We start from the raw sequence: 23,124 nt of genomic DNA on the forward strand, positions 1-23,124 counted from the left end.
GGCAGAAAAGAATTAAACAGTATCCATTCAACAGACAAACAAAAGTCCATAAATATCTCCTCTGACCCATTAAAAATTACCTGTAATCAAACTTTTATGTCCAATTTCAGGTCTGCTTGGGGACTTGAGTAAGAAGCCCTATCCAAGGTAGTCACTAAAGAGGCAATTGGGAAGACTTTTAAGTAGAATTAACAGAGTAAGGCAAGAAAGATACTGCAGAGTTAGAAGCAGTTTCAAGAGAAGAGGGACAGAGCCCCATGAGAAGCTGGGCTAAGTGCTGGAGGGCATCTTTTTGCCTAAAATGACAATCCTGTATAAAGACACATGGCTGTCTTAGAACTGCCACCTTCTGGATGACAGGCCAGTACCCTTCAAATCCCACTGTCTCATTTCCCATCCCATGCTCCTTTTCTCAGTAGCTTAGTCCATACAAAATTTTGATGATAATTTAGGACCTAAGGGTGCTTCTCAGTAGTACAGAAACTCTTGGCACACTCAAGTTCTTGGTTCCTCCCCAAATACCACAAAATCAAAAGGAAACACAATCCTCCTAACACCAGAGAAAAATTGAAAGGAATAAGGATTTTATTCTTATTCAATAAGAATGGTTCAATTAGGAGACAGGACCATATATGAGAGACTATATTTAAATCTGTTGAATCTGCAGAGGAAAGGACTCATTTTATGGCCTTGAGTAGGAGATGAAATCATTCCCTACCTTCTTTGCTCAATAACAAACAAAGGTCTACCAGGCAGGGAGAAGAGTTTGATGCCTGAGATCCTGGTCAAGAAAGGACTGTCATTTTCTTTTTCCTCAAGTCCAGCCTGCATTATCCAAGACAGGGCCCCAGCAACAACAGCCCTGTCCTCCAAAGTGGCACAGGCTGTATGAGTCGAATGCTGTGGGAGCCTGTCCCACCAGCACAGTTTGACACATGATTAGCTTCCCTGGCGCACAGGCAATATGTCTCTGTGACTAGAGCTTGAGGTTTTTTAACCATCAAAAAGGAACTGTGCCTCTGCCACCATGGCAGATGCTCTGTTCAATAAACATCACACATGGATTTTACAGAAATAGGATGCGATTGGAGAACATCTGCAATTCTCTGGAACATATTGTTGTCAAAATTTGACGGGAACTAAATAATAGGCATCAGACTTGCCACCAAATGTTTTGCGTGGAATCTTCCCCTAATAGTACAAATTGCTCCTTCCGAAACAGCATCTGACTGGATTAAAAAATGTGTCAGCTTTGCGAATATTAGCAAGACTGCCGTTCAGAGCCGTCCAGGCCACCAATGCTGCTGCCCACTGCGGTTGCAGAGGCGACGATCAGAGAGGAGATACGATTTGGTTTTCCTCATTGCTGCTCTGATTTGCTACAGATGTCACAAACTCAAGATGGCACTTATTCTTATATCAACCAGAATAGCCACTATGTAGAAGGACCTTAGAAGGGCCTTATGTGGGGCCTCTAAAAATGCATATTTGGCAGTTCCATGCCTGGCATTTGGTTCTTATGATAGAATTATCTGGGGACAAGCAGCCTTGGGTAGCCATATTCCTTGAGTTGTCCCACAGCACACACGACCTCTTTCAAAACCCCTTCAGTTCACACCTTTCAGCTTTCCTCAGCAGCTGTCGCAGGATCTCCCTTGCCACTTAGGCCCCTTGCAATAGCTTCTTCAGGTTTCCTTCTTTAGCAGATTTCTTGCACCTTGGTGCTGGCTTCCATGATCCTATAACTCTTGCCTTTTTCATGTCTACTAAACTAGCACTATGTGGACAATGTTGCCGAGGCTTCTTCCAGCTCAGGATGGAGTTGACTCCCATTCCCCACAGCCTTAGGCCTTCTGTGCAATGTGGGCACCTTTGAAAATACTTCCCTAGGTGGTCATTCTCCACTAGGGAAATCCCTTCTCTGTGCAAGTTCTGTCCTTTATAATAAATTTGCGTTTGAGTTTACCTTCAGTGGGCGGGGTCTTGCTCTCAAGGCACATGTCCTTTTTCCTACTATAAAGTGTGAGGTTCCTTCCTAATTGCTAAACTCAGAGCAATCACAGCTGCTTTCTCTGCCCCACTGTGAGCACCTTCATCTCCTTCATACTCCTTTCCTCTCCAAACTTCTGATTTCTTTCAAGTAATTTTGTTCTACGTGCTGCATCCTCACAGAGTGAACATCTATTCTACATCGGTTGATTTAACCTGGGCTTTTGTGTCACAACTTCTTTGCTGAAAAAATGAGATTGCTGAAAAAAATGAGATTTATATATGTATAAAAGACAACTCATAATTGTGGATCACAAACGCAAAATGGGTTTCAGTACCTGTCAACTATATGAGCATGTCTGAAGCAGGGTCCTGAGATCAGTTAAAAACTGTACTGTTCCACTGAAGAAGGCCGAAACAATCTTTTAGCAATGTCTGACTCAGGAATAGTTAGAGGTCAGAGGCACTGGTATCCTATACCTAATGTCTGTGCCAAAGAAATGTCCACTATGACCAGGAGGCAAAATCAGTGTGTCCCAACTTCCTCCCCCGCTCCCCCCGGCAAACCTCTGTCTCCAAAAATCTTGATGACCCATAACAGTAGCAAAATCACTATATAAAGTTATAAAGTGGCTATTAAAATAATTTTATGGTTGGTGGTCACCACAACACGAGGACCTGTTTTAAAGGATCACAGCGTTAGGATGGTTGAGAACCATTGCTTCAGATTATGGTACTTTAGGCAAGTGGGATGTTGTGGGATTTAATACTTTTTTCTTCTTCCTCTGTACTTCAAATTTGTTTTCCCTGGCCATCACACTTTTATCCCTCAAACTATAAAATCTATATACATTCAATCATACATCTAATATTACCACTAATGACTCTAGAATTGCTTTTGTAAATCATCAAAAGTCTAGAAACTCAGAAGAGAACAAATCTTCCCCATGCAATATAGCTCACCATGAAACATTATTTGGTTATCAGAATTTCAGAAATTTTCAAAGGCAAATGCCTCAAGTGATATTAAAATTCAATTTGTTTTTGTATAAAGCAATGTGTGTTACGGGCATATAGTTTGGGGAATCTCTCTTTTTTTACCCCATTGTAGCTAGCCTTGGCTTTTGAATTGATGCTGTTATTACATAATTTTCAAGGCATTGAGACAAATTTTAATTCATTTAATAATTAGGTCAATAAAAACCATTATAGCTGAGAGTACCATTAAAAGTCCATAATGTTACCTTAATGGGGAAATACTAATATAGTTCTGTTGGAATTTTTCCATGAAATTAATATTATAGACCTTTAGTGGGTGTCTTAAATAGTTTAAATAGACATTTTCATTAACAGAAGTAATCATAGAATTATAACAAATGAAAATCATTACATTTGCTCTGATGAAGTATCCATCCATGTTCACTGGGTTTTATCAGTCTTGTTCCTGTGAAGATTCTGAATATATATTACCCTAAGAACAGTATATTAATCTTACTACTCAGGGTCCCCTCAGAGCTGACAACTTCTGTGTTAGTGATTTGTCTTTGAACAATATGACTCTATTTTTCTGAGACACTCTCCTGTCTTCCTACAGAGAGCCATTAAAACCCTCTTAAGTAACCTTTATCTGATGGAGTTTGGGAAGCCAGACAACATGGGATGCGCTGTATCTGCACTCCTAGGAAAGTTCATCACTGCTCTTCTTTAGAGTCATCATTCAAGGCGGAGACTAGAGTGGATGTAGGATAGCAGCTCACTGTGATTTCCGTCTGTTCCATTCAGAAGGGTCGGACAGCAGTAGGGAAGGTACCTTACTTAATAGTCCCATTTGGAGACTATGCAAATGCAAATCCCTCGATTATGTGAGTTATGCAAAAACACAAGCCACTAAGTGCAGAGCTATCACTATCAGAATTCATAGGGATCAAGGTACGGGACCACAGGTAACCAAAGGCCAAAGTCATGGGTACAAACGACACCTGCTCTGCTGACAGGACATTTGGTTACATACATTAACACGCTGTAGCTAATGTGGGGGGTACAGAGAACACACACTTCTGAGTTGACAAGGTCGCATTTGAGCAGTGATTCTGATGTCAACAGGATGACCACTGGCTGCTTAGTTCTCTGCTCCAAGGTTTTTGCATCAAGAAAACAGAAGTCTGTGCTTACTTGGAGAAAAGAGATTCTGGAGAAAATCGTCTCCAGCAGCGTAACTGGCATAGAGTATGAGGATGTCTTCTCTCGGTGGGCATCAGGGTAGTCTCAGGTCTTATTTCCCAGGACACAATGAACACAGGAACAGAATAGGCAAGTATGATCTTGTCCCTACCCTATCTGCTCTCAGGAGCTCTTGAGAGCAGAACACTGGGCCCGAGGCATATGGCAATGGATGCAAGGGAGACAAAGCCTGGTAGATGGAGTATTTTCAGAGATCTATTGTGATATACGGGCCCTGTTGGCGCCAATAACGTGTAACACACTACATATTCAGATATTGTTGAGTAGACTTTATATGTTCTGACCATAAAATGATGTGAGATAAGTAGGATCATTGAGTTGACTTCATCATTCCACAATCAGCACACACAGCCAAACATTTCACTACACCTCAGAAGAAGAGAAATATTAACCATCTATAACAAACCTTATATTTAAAGCAATGATCCTACTGTACATTACCCACATGAAGGAAATGGTCAATTGCTTACCAATTAGAGACGAGTGTACAAAAGGAAGGAAAGAGGGAAGAAGAAAAGGTAAAGATGGGGCTGGAAAAGGAAGGCAGTTTGTGCCATCAAAGAAAGTAGAGGTACAGATCTCTGCCTGTGAGTACATCTCCCCCGGGGGTGTTTCCAGTATCCTAAGCAGCAGTAGGTACAGATGTCCTATACTTAAGTATTTTTACAAGGGGATTTGTCAGATGTCATTGTCCAGCACAGAGACTTCCTTTGAAGCCACCCATAGACTAATTTGCATCCAGCCACCATGTTGGGAAGCCAAGGCAGGCCCTGAGAACAAGGAGACACCAAAGGAAGAATCTCACCGGACTGTCATCACTTCCAATCCAGAGAAAGCACAGGTAGGTCAAACTGGGTAAGTTTAAAATGTTGTGTAAAACAGAGAACAACAAGAAAAGCAATCAAATAAAGAACACATTTACTTTCTTTTTAAACTGTAGGCTCTCCTGGGATCTCACATACAGGATCATGTGGGGGAGCATTTTCTCTCCGTGGATAGTGAGGAGGAGGGGAAGAGGGGGTTAAGTATTCTCGTTGGAATACTTTAGCTAGGAGTCCACAAACTGGTCTGGTAGGCAGAGATTTCTATAACAGAAAATCTTGAGGAGACCCAACAAACTATATTTTGGAAGGCAAATGGCAAGAAGTGCTTTTTGCTACAATGTATTCACTTTGGTTTGTAAAATTATTGGACCTTAACCTGGGGATCCACTGTTCTAGCAGCAAATATTTTTACTAAAATTACCCAATGTTCTCCAGAACAGAGACTGCTATCAGAAAATGGATCTTTAATATATAATGGTATCTTGCATGCACACACAAACACAAAGCTCTCTTTGGGGACATGTTTTTAATGGTTCAGCGAGGAACTTTCACAACACCATGAAAATTTAAAGATTGCTCCGATACTGTTTCCCTGGGAGGAAGGAAAGGCAAACAGAAACGTGGCGCTGTGGTTTTGGAGGCAACAACTAGGAAGTGGAAATCACTCAGGAATAGGGAATTGTTTACAAACAAACAAACAAAATGGGCTGTACACCGCATTGGGTCCTTTCAGTCTGACACTTGCCAGGGAGTGTAACTGTGCTCCCTGGGTATTATTTAAGTTAAATTATCCAATGCAAATGCTAAGTACAAATCTCTCAGAAAAGCACTGCATTGTAACACCGCATCTGCTATTCAAGCTAAAAGGTGGTTACTGGTCCTAGGGCTATAAACATGCCACACAATAATTTAATTGCCTTGCAGGTAGAGGGCCAGGTAGCGTTTTTGTTCTCATTCCGGAATGCAACGTGACTGCTTAATACAACATAATGATCGCAAATACACGCAGGAAGTCTCTGCTTGACACCTGTTTTATGGCAAAGCGACACTGTAGCGAATTTTCACAAAGCTCAAGGAACTTGGCAGTGCCAGATTTTTCAATCTCTGGGCAAAAAGGGTTTCTCACCAAGCAGCCAAAGCTTTTGCTTCTGGTTCAGAGAGCTAAACAATGGGTTTTGCAAAAATGGATTTAAAACTATAACGCATTCCAGGTACAGAGGCCATTATCTAACAGTCAATTTGCATCCAGTGGCCAGCGGACATGTCAGCCAGGAACATGGGTACCTCTTTCTCAAGTCACCAGTGAAGGCAGATGTCAACTCTGAGATCAGGTTGTGCCCACCTCAGGGAGAGAGAAAAGGTTATATATAGTGTAGCGAGGAAGACAGTACTTTCTGGGTCTGCCAGTTGCTGAAGCTCAAACCAAGGAGAAAAGGAGCTCAGAAAGGCAGACAAGGAAGTGGCAGAGAGGAGCGGGTAGGACACAGACTAACATTTGGTGGCTTTTTTGGTCCTTGGAGTAGTTCCTCCTGTACCAGGGCCTCAAAATCCCAAGGGTCAAGGTCATCTCTCCATTTCCTAGTATGGCACAAGAAACACAAGGGTAAGAAAGCAGACCTTAAAGCCTGGGCCGAAACTGAATAAGACCTTCAAATAATTGCAACCCAGGAATTCCTCTACAGTGCTCCAGAATTAACCAGAATTTCACCTGCTCATGTGGAGCCCGCTTCTGACAAGTATAGCCCAACCTCACTAAACACGGTGTGCCAGCACCCTGCCTGTATATCTACCTTCTACGTATTACTTTACTTAGCCCTATCGTAACCCCACAGTGAGCCTCCATTCTTTGTAAAAGACACGAAGCTCCCTGAAGTGACCAGGACTTTATTTACTTATTATTTGTGAGACAGAATCTCGTGTATTCCTGAGCTAGCCTTGAACTTGCTGTGCAGGTGACGATAACCTTGAACCTCTGACACTCCTGCCTCCACGGCTGGAATAACAGGCCTGTGCTGTGGAACCCAGGTTATACAGCGCTAGGGATGGGTCTTGCAGCTTTTTGCGGGCTGAGGACACACCTTACCACACTGAGCTGTCCCACCAGCCTGTCAGTAACTAATCTGATAACAGTAGGTCATACATGTTTCTCCTCCATTTCCCTGCTTCACTGCTCTAAGGGGTCTCCCCTTTGTAAAAGTTTTATAGTGTACACGCTATCACATTTACAAAACCAAGAAGGATGTTTTTTCTTTTTCTTTTTTAGAAAGGAGGAGGAGGCAGGAACAGTGAGTGCAAACGCCAAGCTGCCATAATTAATTCTGGGTGGTGAGAACACAGATTGTTATTTTCTTCTTTGTATGCTTCCAAACGTTTAGCTTCCATAAATAAATAAACGAAGATGTAGTATTTAAACACGGGAAGAGGCAGCCCTTGCGAGCATCGCAGCATGAGAGAACAAAGCCCACACTTCATATTAAAGAACAGAGAGACCCCGCACTCCTCAAAGGGTCTGTCTGAGAGCCAGGAACAACACTGAGCCATGTCGACTCTGGATCCCAGCTGTGCATGGAGGCAGATGCTACTGTTCTCACTGGGAAACATGAAGCTCTAATGGCTCTGAGCTGTTGTGTATGGCATGCCCATGACCCTTACTCGTGTCCTCTCTTCTGTCCTCAGAGTCCTTTTCCTAGCCCCAAGGATCTCACGTCCATAACTACATCACATCCCCCCCCCCCCTTACTTGGAAAACTCTTTGGCCATGGAAGGTCTACAAAACCTGTCGGATGTTCATTTTGCAAAATCTTCACTGAGGTTTCTGATTCTAAGTTCCTGTTGCCTTAGCAGAGGTCAGAAGATGCCAGGTGGTAAATCTCTGGATCTCAGGCCAGCCCAGGCCCAGTCAATGTTTGCAGTGTCTTTCCTGGACATCCCTAAACTGAGGCTTTCAAGAGCTTGGTTATCAACCTGTGGCACTATTGGAAAAGAATGGACCTTTAAACAGGCTCTGGTGAAATTTAAGTCATCGGTAGAAAGCCCTTTGAAAAGATATTGTGACCATAGTCTCTCTTTCCTGTTTGTCTATGAAGGGGCATTCTCTTCTGCCATGATGTTTGGGTCCCAGCCCAGTACCAAAGCAAGCAGGCCAATTGATCCCAGACTAAAATCCCCAAAACTGCGGGCCCAAACTTTCCTTCTAGTATGTTGATGCTCTTGTGTATCTAGACACAGTATCCGAAAGCTAATAATGTATCAAGTCTGTACAAAAAGAAGCAGCTTTCAGTACACACAAATTAAAAGACTTAGATCTTATCCCAATAATGTGGATATTATCTAGTTACCTAAACACCCATCCCTGCTTGGCAATAATGAACTGTAGCTAAGTAGCTGTGCCTTTAGGTAGGAAGCCTATACTCAGGTCTCAAAAACTTTGCAACTTTGTTTCTTATTTTTGACCTACGACTGTTGCCTGACCCTTATATCGAGGAACCCCTTTACCACAGTATGCCTTTGATTTTCTTTTAAGGCGATTTTATTTCTGTCTTTCTATGCAGATATAATCATTTCTATATGCCTGGTATTTTTGCCACCCCATTGATGATGCAGGGTTGGCACCTGCTCAGTGTCAGAAAAAAGTCAAGTGACCATTGCTCTGATCTCAAGTGGAGACAGTGGGTGTTTGAATTGTATATCATAAGAAAAGAATAAAAATATGGATCAAAACAATCTATTGCCTCTATTAGCGAGGTGCTGTAAGCAAGAGGATGTGAGTTTGGATCCCCAGCACCCATATACAGCTGGGTACAGCAGTGCATGTCTGTGCCCCAGGGCTAGAAAGTAGAGGCAGGTAGATCCCTGGAGCTGGCTGGCTATGGAGTCTATCTGAGTGGGTGAGCCCATCTCAGAAATTAGGTGGAGATTAATATGGGTTTGATATCTGTCTCTGTTCTCCACATGCACATACGTCATACATAGACCACACCCCCATACACACACATGCAGACAGGAAGGACACTCAGATCAACCCCTGGTTTCCATGTGCACACATGTACACATGAACAACATATGCATGGACTCATAAACACATATACACATGTATAACACACACATGAGAATCAAGATTCTTTTTTACAGACAAGAACAGGGTATGTTTGTTTCCAGTCATTGAGACAGAGAGTAGGCTCAGGAATGAGGAACTTACAGGGAAGCTCTGACCCAGTAAGGTTTTAATGTCAATGATGAAAGGAAGAGACAGAAGCTGGCTAGGCAATGGAAGGGCAGTGACTCCAGAAGTGAGCAGTTCCAATTCTTCCCACAGCTAGAAGCAGAAAATGTCCTCACTTCTTTCTAGGATACTATAATGGAGCTCTGTTTTCTTACCTCCTAAATGAGCACCCTGACCTGAAGACCTATGGTCGACCCTCCCCTGGCCCCCACCCACACCACCTCTATCCAGATCTACTCATCTTTTCTGTCTTAGCAGTTTTGTTATCAGATCTCTGGAGTTTCATGGTAGAAACAAAACTGTATCTATTCCCAAATAAATATCTATTCTAGATTCAGCTGAATGATTTGGGGATTTCTGCTCTAGATTTAAGAATTCCCATTCTAGACTTTAATTGGTCATGGAAGGTTCTGCTGAGGTTTCATTTCTGGCCTAAAGAATAGGCTCTCTTGACCTCTGGCCATGGATTTAGATATGACTACTGGTGTTTCCTCATTAACGAGTTCATTTTGGCCTTACAGTGGTGGTGCCCTCCCAGCACTCGGGAGGCAGAGCCAGATGGATCTTTGTGAGTTCGAGGCCAGTCTGGTCTACAAAAGCTAGTTCCAGGACAGGCACCAAAGCTACAGAGAAACCCTGTCTTGAAAAGCCAAAAAAAAAAAAGTTAATTTTGGGTTTGGGTTGGCGAGTTGACTCAGCAGTTTAGAACACTTGCTGCTCTTCTGGAGGACCCAGGTTTGATTCCCAGAATCCACATATGACTTTCAATTATATGTAACTCCAGTCCCAGGGAATCCAAAGCCCTCTTCTGACATTCATGGGCATTATGTATGCACATGGCATACATACATACATGAATGCAAAAGATTCATAGACGTAAAATAATAGGATAAATCCAAAACAAAATTTAAAGTAACAACAATAAATTTAACTGGACTTTTAAATCACCTTATCAAGAAAACATCCATTAGAAAGACTGACCACCAAAAGCCATCCAAAGTGATTGGAAGAATAATTATCCTTTAAATGATATACTCATGCTTCCCGGAAAACCTACTCTTGAAGGGTCCAAGAATAAGAATATAAAAATGTTGTTGGGTGGTGGTGGCTCACGCCTTTAATCTCAGCACTCAGGAGGCAGAGGCAGGCAGACCTCTGCGAGTTCGAGGCCAGCCTTGTCTACAAGAGCTAGTTCCAGGACAGCTAGGGTTGTTACACAGAGAAACCCTGTCTCAAAACACCAGAAAAAAAGAATATAAAAATGTAGATCCAAGAAATAAGAAAGTATAAATAAATAAATAAATAAATAAATAAATAAATAAATAAATACAAATTTGTAAGCCTAGGAGAATGAGAACAGATTGTCAGTAGCTTTCTCATCAGTTTAAGGATTAACTATTAACAGTGAGTTCCTCTGCTTTACAACCCATAGCTCCAAACATTTACAAGGCTGAAACATCTCTCTGCAAACTGAGAGCTTAACACCCCCAGCCATCCTTGATTAACAACAGATATGAGCTGAGTTAACTTTGCAGAGACAGATATATGACCTCTGGGTTACACATTTTCCCTGCTATGTGAAACTGGTAACCAGAATTCAATGACATCACTCACTCAAGACAAGCAGACACAGTCCTAGGACCCCATGTCACCCACTGGACAGTATATAAGTAGAGACCAAGAGCAATGCTCTGCTCTGCACATCTGAAGAGACGCCTCCTTGATGTGCCCTGTGGTTGGAGAGAATCCCCCAGGATCCTGACCTTTGGAGACTCCGAGACTGCTGTTAGAGACTGGACCTGACCTTCAGCTAAGCTACGACACTCAGGTGGGCAGCTTTGGTGAGACAGGTTTAGGGCAGTAATTAGGAACCTTGCGTGATGACTGTCACCATAATAAAACATTTTTATTATACCAACTATGCCATCTACCTTCTTGCCCAGACACTTTCAAGGCCACCACCTTGTGGCTTAGGTAAGCCTGCTTTGCTTTTCTAGGTAACTTGTAAAAAAGTAACTGTTCCGTTTCCTCTCTCTCTCTCTCTTTCTCTCTCTCTCTCTCTCTCTCTGTCTCTCTCTCTCTCTCTCTCTCTCTGTCTCTCTCTCTCTCTGTGTCTCTCTGTGTCTCTCTCTCTGTGTGTCTCTCTCTGTGTCTCTCTCTCTGTGTCTCTCGTATTGACCAGAACCTGAACATGCTCTCCTGGCCACTTCCTCACTTTTTCCTCTACCCTACCTGAACCCTACATCTTGCCAAGCGATTGCTCTTGGGTGATGCGGCTCTTAGCTGACCTACATACCGAACATGAAAAGCATGGCGTTCTTTCCTCCTCTTTTCCATCTCCCGCACCCTGAGAACTGCCCAGAGGTCCAGCTTGCCTGCTGTTTTCTCGCTTTCAAACTTTACTAAGCTTGTCCTTCCTTAGTTCTTTCCTGTCCTTGGTTCTTTCTTAAATTCTTTATGATGAGATCAAGAAGACAAAACTGGGACCCCTGGCTTCTCTAGCATCAACCCTTAAAGTTTCTGGTATTGCCATCTTCTCTCGCTGATCATCACCTGGACCAGCAAGTGGCCTTTACTTCCCGTGGATAGCAGTCCAGACAGCAGCCAGGAGAATAGCTCCGGCTTAGGCTTCAGTAGCAGACTAGACAGCGGTCAAGCCTGGTTCCCTGTGAAGAGTGAGGATCTGAGGGGCAGAAGCCCTCACTTTAACAGCACACTTTGCATATGAACAAAGGCAGAAGAAAGCCCGGCTTTTAACTGAAATCTTACCTCTACCTGTCACTGAGCGAAATCTCCTGCAAACCCTGCTAAATGAGAAAGTTCTAGACCTTCTCAGGCCATTAAGAGTGACCCGCAGTAAGCAAAGTGGCCCTGTCCCCCAAATTTCCTCTTATTAGATGCCTTAGACAGGCAAACCTGAACAAAACAGCCTTGGGGAGAAGGACCGGTAATAACTCTTATTTGCTGCAGCAAGAGATGCCTCAAAGGAAGGATTTTTTTCAATTTTTATTTATTTATTTATTTTACGACTATGAGGATAAAAGGAGACAGCGGAAATTTAAGGCAGATCCGGAGCAGTGACAAGTTTCGGGGACAGCATCTCAGAACTGGGGCGTTAAGCATTTTAAACAGGAGGGAAATTGTGTACTCATCACTGACATGGCTTTTCCTCATAAAATACTCAGATCCTTCAAGAGAAGGGAGGCCTTAAGGGCTCCTCAAAGAGTGACTCTCTGGCTATTAAACAGAGTTTTAGTGCCCACATTCTCCCTTCAGGAGGTCCAAGCCGCTGGACAACCACCCAGTTCCACATCCCATTAAAGGAGTAAAGGTGAGAAGCAGAGAAAGGAGGTTTAATCAGTATGGTTTATGGAGAGTGGAATAAGAGCCCAGGTCAATCTTCTGGGTTTAAACAGATGAAGAATTGGGGTCAGGGGCAGGAGGCACATAGCCCCAGACAAAATGACCTGCTTGGTCATTATCGCAGAACCAAGTCATTACCTGCTTCTCTAATGTAGTTTGCTGAAGTCCCTCTGCTTGCCAAGACAGCCACTCCAGGACAGATAATTGCCTTCAATGCTCTGTCCTGCTTTGCTGAAGTTTCTAGAATTCAAGGTGATTTCAGGTCTAGGACAAGATTGGTATCTTCTTGCCTCCAGTCTTGAGGGAGAGTGTGATAAACTCGGCATCACCATTTCCAGACACACAAGTCCTGGCAGGATTACCATGTCCATATGCAGGGACACTGTGGAATCTGACTCAGAGTCAAGGAGAAGAAATACAAAATGAAGGCGGAGACATCAGGCTTGCATTGTGCCTTTAATTGCCCCAAAACCTCAAAAGCAGAGTCAGTGTTTTTCAGAGAAAGCAGTTTTTAAGTGTCTGTTATAGCCTGAGGTTGCATGCCTACTTCATTTGGAGCAAGGAGGAAATCAAAGACCCCACAGGGACATCTCACAGTTGTCCCTCACAAACGTGCATCCTCAAGATATGAACGTAGCCCAGTAGGTGGCCTATGCCTGGGACCCCAACACAAGGAAGAATAAGGCAGGGAGGCCAAGAGTTCAAGGTCACCTGGGGCTACATAATAAGACTCAAAACAGAACCTCAACAACACCAAAAAGACAAAACAAATACACACTCCACCCTGTCCCAAACTCTCTGAGCATGTTGTGAGCTCAGTTTGCAGAGTTTTAGGGTAAAGGACAATTATCTGTCTTGGGGGTGAGGGGTGGTTCTTCTCATGAGGAAGAAAGTACTGGGAGCTTTCTTCTCATTGGCTCCTGTGCAGGAACTGGAAGGCAGAAGACCCATAGAACTAACTATCCGTCCTAGAAAGGCCAGAGCTGCTGCCTGCAGACTGAACTCTGATCTTAGCCCTTCTTCCTCTCCCCAAGATGAAACTTTCTCTATGTACTTGCCATTAGATTGACCTAATTATAGAGTTTGACATAGGTCTGAGATGAGGAGAGAAGAACCATACTGTTAGACAGTTCCCAGGCTGGGAGTCTCCCTGGAGTGGGTGGAGGATGTGTTTGCTATCTTGTCTAGAGCAGTGAGAGCCTGCTTGAAGTCTCAGCTGCCCCAACTGCCCTCCCTATAAGGTGTGAGGCCTCCTGTGTCCTAAGTTCTTACCCTTTCAGAGCTTGTGATGACAGACAGGAAGGCCACTCAGGCCCTGAACTCGCTTGTATGATTCTTAGACTCAAATTTCCTGTGTTGAATATTAAAGGCAATTGATTACCACCCTCGTGTTCTAGATGATAGTGGTGGATCAGGCTCTAAGCAGAAGTGATAGAATTACCAAGAAGGTCTATGAACTCCTTCCCATCTTCCCTTTCTTTTCTTATCTTTCTTTTTCTTTTTTGTACTTTACAGCAAGGGACAAGGTTTCACATCAAAGAATTCCAACAAACGGGCCTTTCTCAATTTCCCTCAGTTTAAGCCTTAGTTCACAGCCCTTTTGCCTTTCACATTTCTCTATAGCTTCCACGTTTACTTCTTTCAAGCACTAGAGCAACATGAAAGACATATAACTTTGGCCATTCTTTCTTATTTGCTGTGAAGGTTCCCATGCTGTGTAACATGCTACAGATATGTGTGTGTTTTCTCTTAAAAACCTATCTTTTGTCATAGGATGTTACCCCTGACGCTACAACGAGTAAGAACATTTTCTTTTCCTCCCCACAGAATCATGGAAGTTGACGTAAAGCAAAGAGCTATCTAAGGACACAGGACTGAACTCTCCTCCCAGGGTCTTCTTAAGTACCCACTTTTCTATTCCAGATCTCTCCTCTGAGATCCATGTCAATGTAGAACATATCAATCTGCTAGTATGCTTACACATGGCCAAAAGAACAGGTTTTTTCCAAGGAGAGACAAAAATCCAGATGGTGACCCTACAGGGGTTCTTTCTTGCTAACCAGCACACGTGTGTGTTTAAGCTTTCTAACATTCAGTTTTATGAATGTTGCCCAATAGAATCCTTTAAGATCCACTGAAGAAAGTTGAAGGGAAGTAATACCTAAAGAGTATTGTAGGAGCCAGCCATGATAAGCTAAATAAGAACAGATCACCCAAAGGAAGTTCTTTACTTCCAATCATTATCACCTGCCAGAGTAGGACTCAGTCATCGATAAGTTTAATGGAGGCCTGAGTCTCAGTAGTTTACCCTGAAGCAATACCTGGTTGCAGGAAGAGCCGCTAACTGAGATTACCGGAGCACCACCCAAGAACCCAAGAAATGCCTAACTTTCCAACTGCTGTAGATAGGACCATCTGCTAGCATACTCACAGGACACTCCAAGACAAATGTCAGCCAATCAGGGGTCCTGAACCTTAGAAACCCCTCAGTCCCACCTTTACTACTATAAAAGCCCAGTTCTAACTGAGCTGGGGCTCTCTGTTTATTCCAATACATTGAACATGTGGCGAGACTGAGTTTGCAAACTTGCATAAAATAAAGGTTCTTTGCTTTTACATACGGGACTATGTCTCCTTGTTGGCTTTTGGGGGAACTTCATGGATTTGGGTATAACAAATATCAGGCCAAGTACTGCTCTCAGTAGGCAGGTAGCTCCATACAAATTCATAATGGTTGCTACTTCATAGATAATATGGCTGAGGCACAGAGAAGGCAGGAAAAAGAAAGAAAAAGAAAAGAAAGAAGCAAATAAAAGCATGCCTGTCACCACACAGCTGGTATGTGAAGGGAACTGAACCTAGGTAGCAGTCCTCATTTTGGATCCACGCTGGCCTTTCTAGCCCACGTGACCTTTTCTTTACTTGCTTCTCTGACATCATCCATAGCCAATGAATTAGACATGTTCTCACAGATGGGCAGGACACACTGACCCTTAATCTGTAGGGGCAGACCACAGGTGTGGAACATGCCGTATACTCCTGGTGACTCTCAGGAGAAACTGTAGTACCATCAAGTGTAGCCCACCAAGGCATCTGCATGCCTCATTTCTTGAAAGGGGGAAGGGAAATCCCTTGAGAAAATAAGATGACTTCTGCTGTGGGACAATAATCTATATCTTGTCAATTGTATTTTAACAGAAAGCTGATTGGCCAATAGCCAGGCAAAAAGTATAGGTGGGACAACAAGACAGGAAGAAGAGGTGGGGCAATGAGAACAGGAGAATTCTGGGAGAAGGAAGTCCTAGTCTCCAGTTGTGACCCAGCTACAGAAGAAACAAGATGTGACTACCTCACTGAATAAGGTTCCGAGCCGCATGGCTAACAATGACAAGAATAAGTTGTAGGAGTTAATAAGAAGTCTGAGCTACTAGGCCAATCAGTTTATAACTAATGTAGACCTCTGTGTGATTTCTTTGGGACTTAATGACTGCAGGAACCAGGCAGGACAAAACCCACAGACAACAGGCTTTTCTTCTCATTAATAATCTAGCTGATTTGGACAGGTCTAGAAGCAAAGTAGCCTTAAAGTGAGCCCCTGAAACAACCCTGGGATAGGTAAAGTAGAATAGAGGTGCCTAGTGCACTGTCCTGTGTAGCATGAATAATAAAAATCCAGAGACAGATATTGGGGATCAACCTGAAGATCAGAAAGGCAAAGCAGACAAGCCACTAGAGAGTTCTTACCTCCATGAAATCTTCAGACTGAAAGAGAGTGAGATCAGGTTCCTATCTCATTCCACCTTATATTCCTCTCTAGTACTGGGATTGAAGGCATGCACCACCACCACTTGACCTCTATGGTTAACTTGTGCAGTTGCTGGGATTACAGGTGTGTGCACCACTGCCTGGCCTGTATGGCTGACTAGTATGGTTATTCTGTGCTCTGATCTTCAGGCCAGCTTTATTTATTACAATACAAATGAACCATAACTAAAGTTCTGGATATGGGCAGTCAGTCCTACCCTCATAGTAAAACCTAATAAAAGACTTGCAAGAGGACATCCAGAAATTTCCATATTAGACAGAAATAGGCAGGCTATGGAAAAGTTAGATACAGCAAGGAAGCTCTGAAGTTAGTTTGAAATGTTGAGCTATACCCAATTAGACAAGATTTCATCAGGGTTTGAGGGAAGCCTCTCCTTTGCTCCTCATATCCAAGGGCACATATTTGGAGTGGAGGTGGGGAGGTCTACCTTAACATTAGCGAGAATGATGTGATACCTTCATTAACTGGAGCATCAGGGGGATTAGTACTGCATCAGAGATGCTAAACCTGAATTTACTCTTGGGTATCGCCAGCAAAAGCCAGGGCCTGGGCAAGCTAGCAGGGTGTGAAGTTCTCAGAGTGAGAAAAGACTTTGGAGTTTCTCTACTCTTTCATTCTGCAGGGCAAAGAACTGCAGCTCAGGAAGAATACATGGCTTCTTTCAATTTGCACAGTGAGTCAGAATCCAGGCTTCCCAAGTCCCAGGCAAAAGCGAACGTTTATTTCATAATTAGGCAGTTACATCCCACAGCAGTAGCAGACCCTAGTTCACAGTGCAAGTTCGGAAAATTTCCATGAAAAAGGGGTTAGCTAGTGGAGATTGGCCAGGATGAGGGATTTCAAAGATCAGCAACTGAGGGACATGACGGGATTTGAAGTATAACTAAGAAAACAGTGATGTCACTAGGGGATGGGGAGAATTAACACTGAACACATTGTCCCAAGGAAAAAAAATAGACTTAAGTGTGGGTAGAAAACTAATACATAAATCATAAATAAGCAAGATTGGTTTATTTGCTAAAATATGCATAAAATAAAACTTACCACTTACCTATTTTAAAGACTATAATTCAGTGGCACTTAGAATATTTACAGTGTGCAACTATTACTGCCATCTAGACACAGGTGTACCCAATGTGTATCTAGCAATGCTGGAACGCAGGTCACAGGCTATATGCATTCCAGGATTGCTGGGAATATAGTCCAAGATGCTTATAGAAGAGCATAGCATATTGTAATATCAAAAAGATTCCCCTGATTATCTCCACAACTAGGTTTGCAGGTGACCAGCCTGCTTTATAAAGGATCTTGGGCGAGGTAGCCAGTTCGGGTGGAAGGGGCAAGTCTGTATAATGAGGCTACTGTGCAGAAAGCTCTCGCATGAGACGGCGCTGCTCTTGACAAGACCTTGGACCACCGCCTCACCTTCCACATTGCTGGGTTGGGGGAGGGTCTGGGGTGGGTGTGGTGGGGCACTCTCTACTATAAGGTAAACAGGTCCAGATGTTCAGCTGCTCCTGTTGTCCACATATCTTCCTGTTCTTTTCCTGTCACCCTCCTGTTGACAACTGTTTGCTAGTGTTTCTGACGCACCGCAAGATTCTTCTCACGGGAGCACGTATGACCTGGGAGCACAGCCTTCTGCTGAGTGACACACAGTTTCTGCCATTAGCACAGCCAGACAGGCATGCATTAAGAGCAGAGATAAGCAAGCATCACTGATTTGGCCCCATGAGCTCAGGAAATAGCTATAAATGCTGGCAATAAGGGCAATACAATTAGCTACAAAGAGACTATAGGGTAAAAATGATGTTTTCTAGAGGTCTATGTACAAGTCACACACTCACACACACACACTCACACACACACACAAATAAAAACACATCTTTCATCTGCAAAACCTAAATGAGCTCAGAGGACACACACTGATTTTGAGTAGGTACCAAAAACTGGGGGTGGGAGGGGGTAAGAATTATGTAAAAGCAGCGTTTCTAGATGGGGAGGCTAGGTTTCATCTTATGACTATAAACCATGTTAGAGATGTAGATCTGCTTTATATCTAGGGATAAAAGCTGGAATGGCGTTGAAACAAACAACCGCATACCGTCACCTGGCAAGACAGCCCCATGAGTAAGCACACTTAGCCGCTAAGCCTGACAATCTCTTTTTGAGCCCCCAAATCCTTAAGGTGAAATGAAAGAACTGACTCTTGCATGGTGCCCTTTGACCTCCATACCCGTGCACACATATACACATAAATCAGCAAACTAATCAAAAAAATCAAGAACCCTACGACTGGTTGAATATTGTCATTAAAAAAAACTCATGTCTACTTGGTACCTCACAATGCAACTCTGTTTGTAAATTATATCTGGGGAGATGCAGTTAGTTATGATGAAGTAATAAATACTGATTAGGGTAAGTGCTAACTTTAAAGATTGCTGCTCAATTTTTTTCATGGTCTTTAGAGGGCATACATATATCCACACGGAGAACAATGACATATAAATACACCCAGAAATTGGAGGCATAGACCTGTAAAGCCAGCAACACTGAAAACGGACGCCAACTGCCAGAGGCCAGCAGGGAGGGAGGAAGGACAGCTCCTCGGAATTGTCAAGAGATTTTAGCAGCTGACCCTGATACGAGCTGGATGTTTGACTACCAGCCTGCAGACCTGGATAAGTTCATATTGCTTACTGCAGTTAGTCCTTCCTCCCATCCAACCATACTGACCGTTTTAAAGATGGAAAAGATGAGTTCTCATCATGAAATTTCGTCACCACGGGAGCTCAACTTGTGAGCGATGATTTAGATAGGAGTCGGGCCTGAGCACCCTGACTTGTAAGGAGGTTTGCGTTTTAGGCAGAGAGTTGGTGTGGCTTGTTTGCAGGAAGACCCCTGCACTTGTTTGTCTTCATGCCTCCTTTTTTTGGGGATCTCCTCTCTGAACCCACAAACTTCTGTCTACTCTTTGATTCTCCACTTCTTTGCCAGGGCTGACCCCTTCCCTTGTAGGTGAGTGTATGCTGGCTGAGCAGGGATTATTCCGTATTGATCATGGTTTTTATTACATTATATGGGATCCCTCTTGTGGTTACTAGGGGATACGTCAGTTCAGAGAGATGAGAACCAAACCAGACTCACCAGTCTAGGAGAAAAGGGCTTGGAGTGCAGGAGTTCCAGCGTTCAACCAGAAGCTGGCTAGTTGGCTCTGGCTGCAGGTGCCTTTTACGAGCTTCCAAGATGGATTTTTAGAAGGGGGGGCATTTGTGTTGTGAAGGCTATGAAGGCTGTCATTTGCGTTCCTAGAAATATCAGATGGGCAAACCTCTTGCTATCAGAAGACAGTAGGGAGCATTTCTGCCACATGAAAGGAATGCCTCGAGCCTCTGGCCAGAGAGTCGCAGGGACACTGAAAAATATGACAGGTTGAGAGACTGACAGGACAGTATTGCCAGACCTTGGCATGAAATAGGTTTCTGAGCATCTCATCAAATGTCTACAAGGACAGGTTCTCTCAGTGACCCTCCAAAATCAGTCAAAGCCAGCCCTTGTCTTAGCTATGATTTACATATAAAAGCATCCATCTGGCCGGACCTGGCCTGTCACTTTGCTTAGCAACAGTGACAGAATTAGATTTCACGTAGGAATGGACATCTCTTCATAGCTGGGTGAGGCTCTGGGAGTTGGTACTAGGAAGACTCCATTAAAGCACCTTTATGGCCTGATGTACACAGATGTGTTAATTTCTAGCACAGCACCAGAAGACCTAAATTAATCGTTCTCTGATGAATTTCATAACACTTTCTCTCTGCTTCTCAACCCTCCCCCAAAACACACTGAAAAGGTCAACATTCCTATCAAACGCAGCACACTTAAACTTCCTTCCAAGCTTATAATTAAAGCTAATTAGTAGTTTTGGTAATTAGCACATGTAGACTTTCTACTCTTTGAATTAATAAGTCTTACTCAGGTTGTGAGGCAAGCAGGCTCTTTGCTCGCTGGTTCTGATCCCTGAACAGCGTTTGGCTGGTTCATTTAAAGCAGGCCGGTTCAAAGAGCAATACTTGAAGGGGCACATAGCTACCGTGGCCTGATTTCAGGCCAGAGTGTGATTATATCCAGGGAACTGTGGGACTGGCGTCACTAGAGGAAACCAGCACACACACACGCCTGTCTGGGTCTCCAGTAACTGACACATCTCATCCTTATCATGAGGAGTGAGCTACGTCCAGTTAGCTGGGTGACCTGGACAACTTCAAGGACACCATGCCCCTGTTTTGTCACCCACTGTGATCTACTTTGAGAATACCACATTCCCAGTGGCTGTGAGTTACTGTGATAATACTGCTCTTTTTGATTCAGTTAACAATCAAAAGGAGACCGATCACTAGCAAAATCTGTCTCTGATTTGTGGAGACAAAGTGATTTTCCAAATGGCCTCATGTTCCTCTTATTCCAATTGTTTTTTTTTTTTATCATTTGTTTCAGTCAGCATGTGGGCATTCTGTGTATGCAGACAGAATTAAAGGCACATTTTTTAAAAAAAAAATCAAGAAATCAATCCCATATTGATTAAAAAGAAAATCCTCTGTGATTTGTTTTCAAACTTAAGACAATTGTAAGAAAAATTTTCCTTGGGTTCCATACTGTTTTCTGGTTAAGAAAAAGAAGGGGGAGAGAAGAAGAAAAGAGGGAGGGAGGATAGTAGGGAGGGGGAGAGAAGGGGAGGTTTCAGTGGGAGAGAGGGAGGACGTGACTATTCACTGACCTCATAGCTGGGTCAGGACAACAGTAGCAGTTCCTCACTAGACCATCCATCCTGAAATGACGAGAAGGAAACAGTCATTTTCATATGGGACCAACTACAAAGCAGCCTTAGGTCACCAAGATCGGTTCGAATGACACACTCTCTGCCACTGTGATAGCGACTTTTGTGTCGACACACTACAGCTGGCATGACTGAAGAGCGAGAGGTCTTTGGCTCTATGGTTGGCAGTGACTGCAAGAGGCAATCTAGGATTCTGAAAGACAACAGCTTTAGGGATGCACCTGCATGGGGATGCTACCGGACATAGACGCTGGTAAACTGCTAAGGGCATATGGGATTGTCTGTCACTATCAGGGGTCGGAGTCTGGTAGAAGGGATTGCACCACATGGATAGCGGCCATGGTTGCTGCCGCACACCTGACAATGTATGGGATAAGTTGCCCTGCCCTCGTGCCAGAGAATCACGTAGCTCCAGCGCCCAACAGCGACGATGCTGAGGAACTCTGTGCCTGGAAACAGGGTCTGAGCTTCTCCTCTGCTTTAAAGATCATTTGACTCTGGACAAGAGCAAAGGGAGCCAGACCTCCCCTTCTGCCAGACGTCAGCAGTGTTGTGGTACCTGAAAGCCAAGTGTTGGCTTTTTTTTTTTTTTTAAACATGCAGCTAAGGCCAACACTTTACATTATGAATGAGCTCACGTGCCGTGGCAAACAGTTTAAGAATGATGCTTCTCTTTAATGAATCTTAAGTGGTTTATTACTGAGGGTCAAGTTGCTGCTTGCAGTGGGAATTTGACATTTATGAAAATGCCTAGCATTAATTATTAATGGGGACATCCTTTCTCTGGAAAATCACTTTCTGGATACTCCCAGCAGCCCTACACTTCCCATCTGCAAAGTCTACTTTGCTGTTAATCCTCTAAGCATTAATTAAATAAAATTTACAACGGACACTCTAATATTATGCAAAAGACAGCCGAATGCTCTTAGATTTTCTCTGCTAGTAGCCAACCGTCACCCAGAGCTATTTACAGTCTTCCTTTTGTTCTCAGCGCCCAAACCTGGCATCTCTTCCCACTGAGAAGAAAACTACGCATCGTAATTAAATTACACCATATTAAACTTACTTAACTTAAGTTCACCAGCAGGGAGAATTTTATGCCCCTGGGTTTAACAATAACTCCTAATCACGTTTGCCAACCATATCTTTTCTATGAGTTGTTATAATTTTCGTTCCTGGGATTCCATTAAAAATGGTAATGTCATTACTCCTGTTAATGCTCAAAACCAACAGCATAATCCTGCATTTTAATTAGTGATTATAATTAATCATTATTTCATTAATGAAATGTTTAGTTGGTAATTGTCTTTGAGCACCTTACTCCCCAGGCTTACAAGCCTTTCAGAACGTCTCATTCTCTGCCTGTTTCTGATGAAGTGGCTCTGTCGAGTTTATTTGATTTTTAATACTTTCATGTGACTCTGTGTCCCAGGCTCCAGACACTGGCTGCATATTTACACTATGGAAATGTGTGGCTTCTGGCTGTCGATAAGGTTTGCATGAAGACTTAGCCTCGCATGCTTCCCTGCCAACTTAAGAAGGCGAGTCAGCACGCTCCCAGGGAGCAGAAGGCGTGAAGAGAAAATAATTCCTGGAACCCTTAGTTAATAATAAATATGGGATCCAAATTCATAGATTTTATTTTTGAGAGGGAGAGGTTGAAGAAGGATTTGGGGGTGTTCTTTGGAATAGGTAGGTTGATTTTAGAGCTTAAGGGATTAAAGAATAAGCGGAGGGTTGTTGAGAACTTGACAGGAGGCAGATTTTCAGTGATTCGTTGCAATGCCACAGATATTCTTGCTGGGATGGTTTGCGCTGGGGAATG

The 23,124-nt window shown here is 43.3% G+C and overlaps 1 protein-coding gene across 5 annotated transcripts in view; it reads right to left on the minus strand.

The window, feature by feature from the left end:
- Fhit (fragile histidine triad diadenosine triphosphatase) overlaps positions 1–23,124 on the minus strand; it is a 1,394,727-nt gene that overhangs the window by 58,142 nt on the left and 1,313,461 nt on the right. The window contains exon 6 of one of the 5 annotated variants that reach the window (XM_050161104.1): positions 21,237–21,290. The exons of the other annotated variants lie outside the window; for them this stretch is intronic. Coding sequence (XP_050017061.1) covers positions 21,252–21,290 — 39 coding nt within the window. The 3' untranslated portion in view covers positions 21,237–21,251. Of the gene's footprint in view, positions 1–21,236; positions 21,291–23,124 lie in introns of those variants that run through there. 5 annotated transcript variants of the gene reach the window in all.

Source organism: Alexandromys fortis, unplaced genomic scaffold (genome assembly GCF_014885135.2).
Source record: "Alexandromys fortis isolate MF-2015 unplaced genomic scaffold, M_Fortis_MF-2015_v1.1 scaffold_123, whole genome shotgun sequence".
NCBI classification, from domain to species: Eukaryota; Metazoa; Chordata; class Mammalia; order Rodentia; family Cricetidae; genus Alexandromys; species Alexandromys fortis.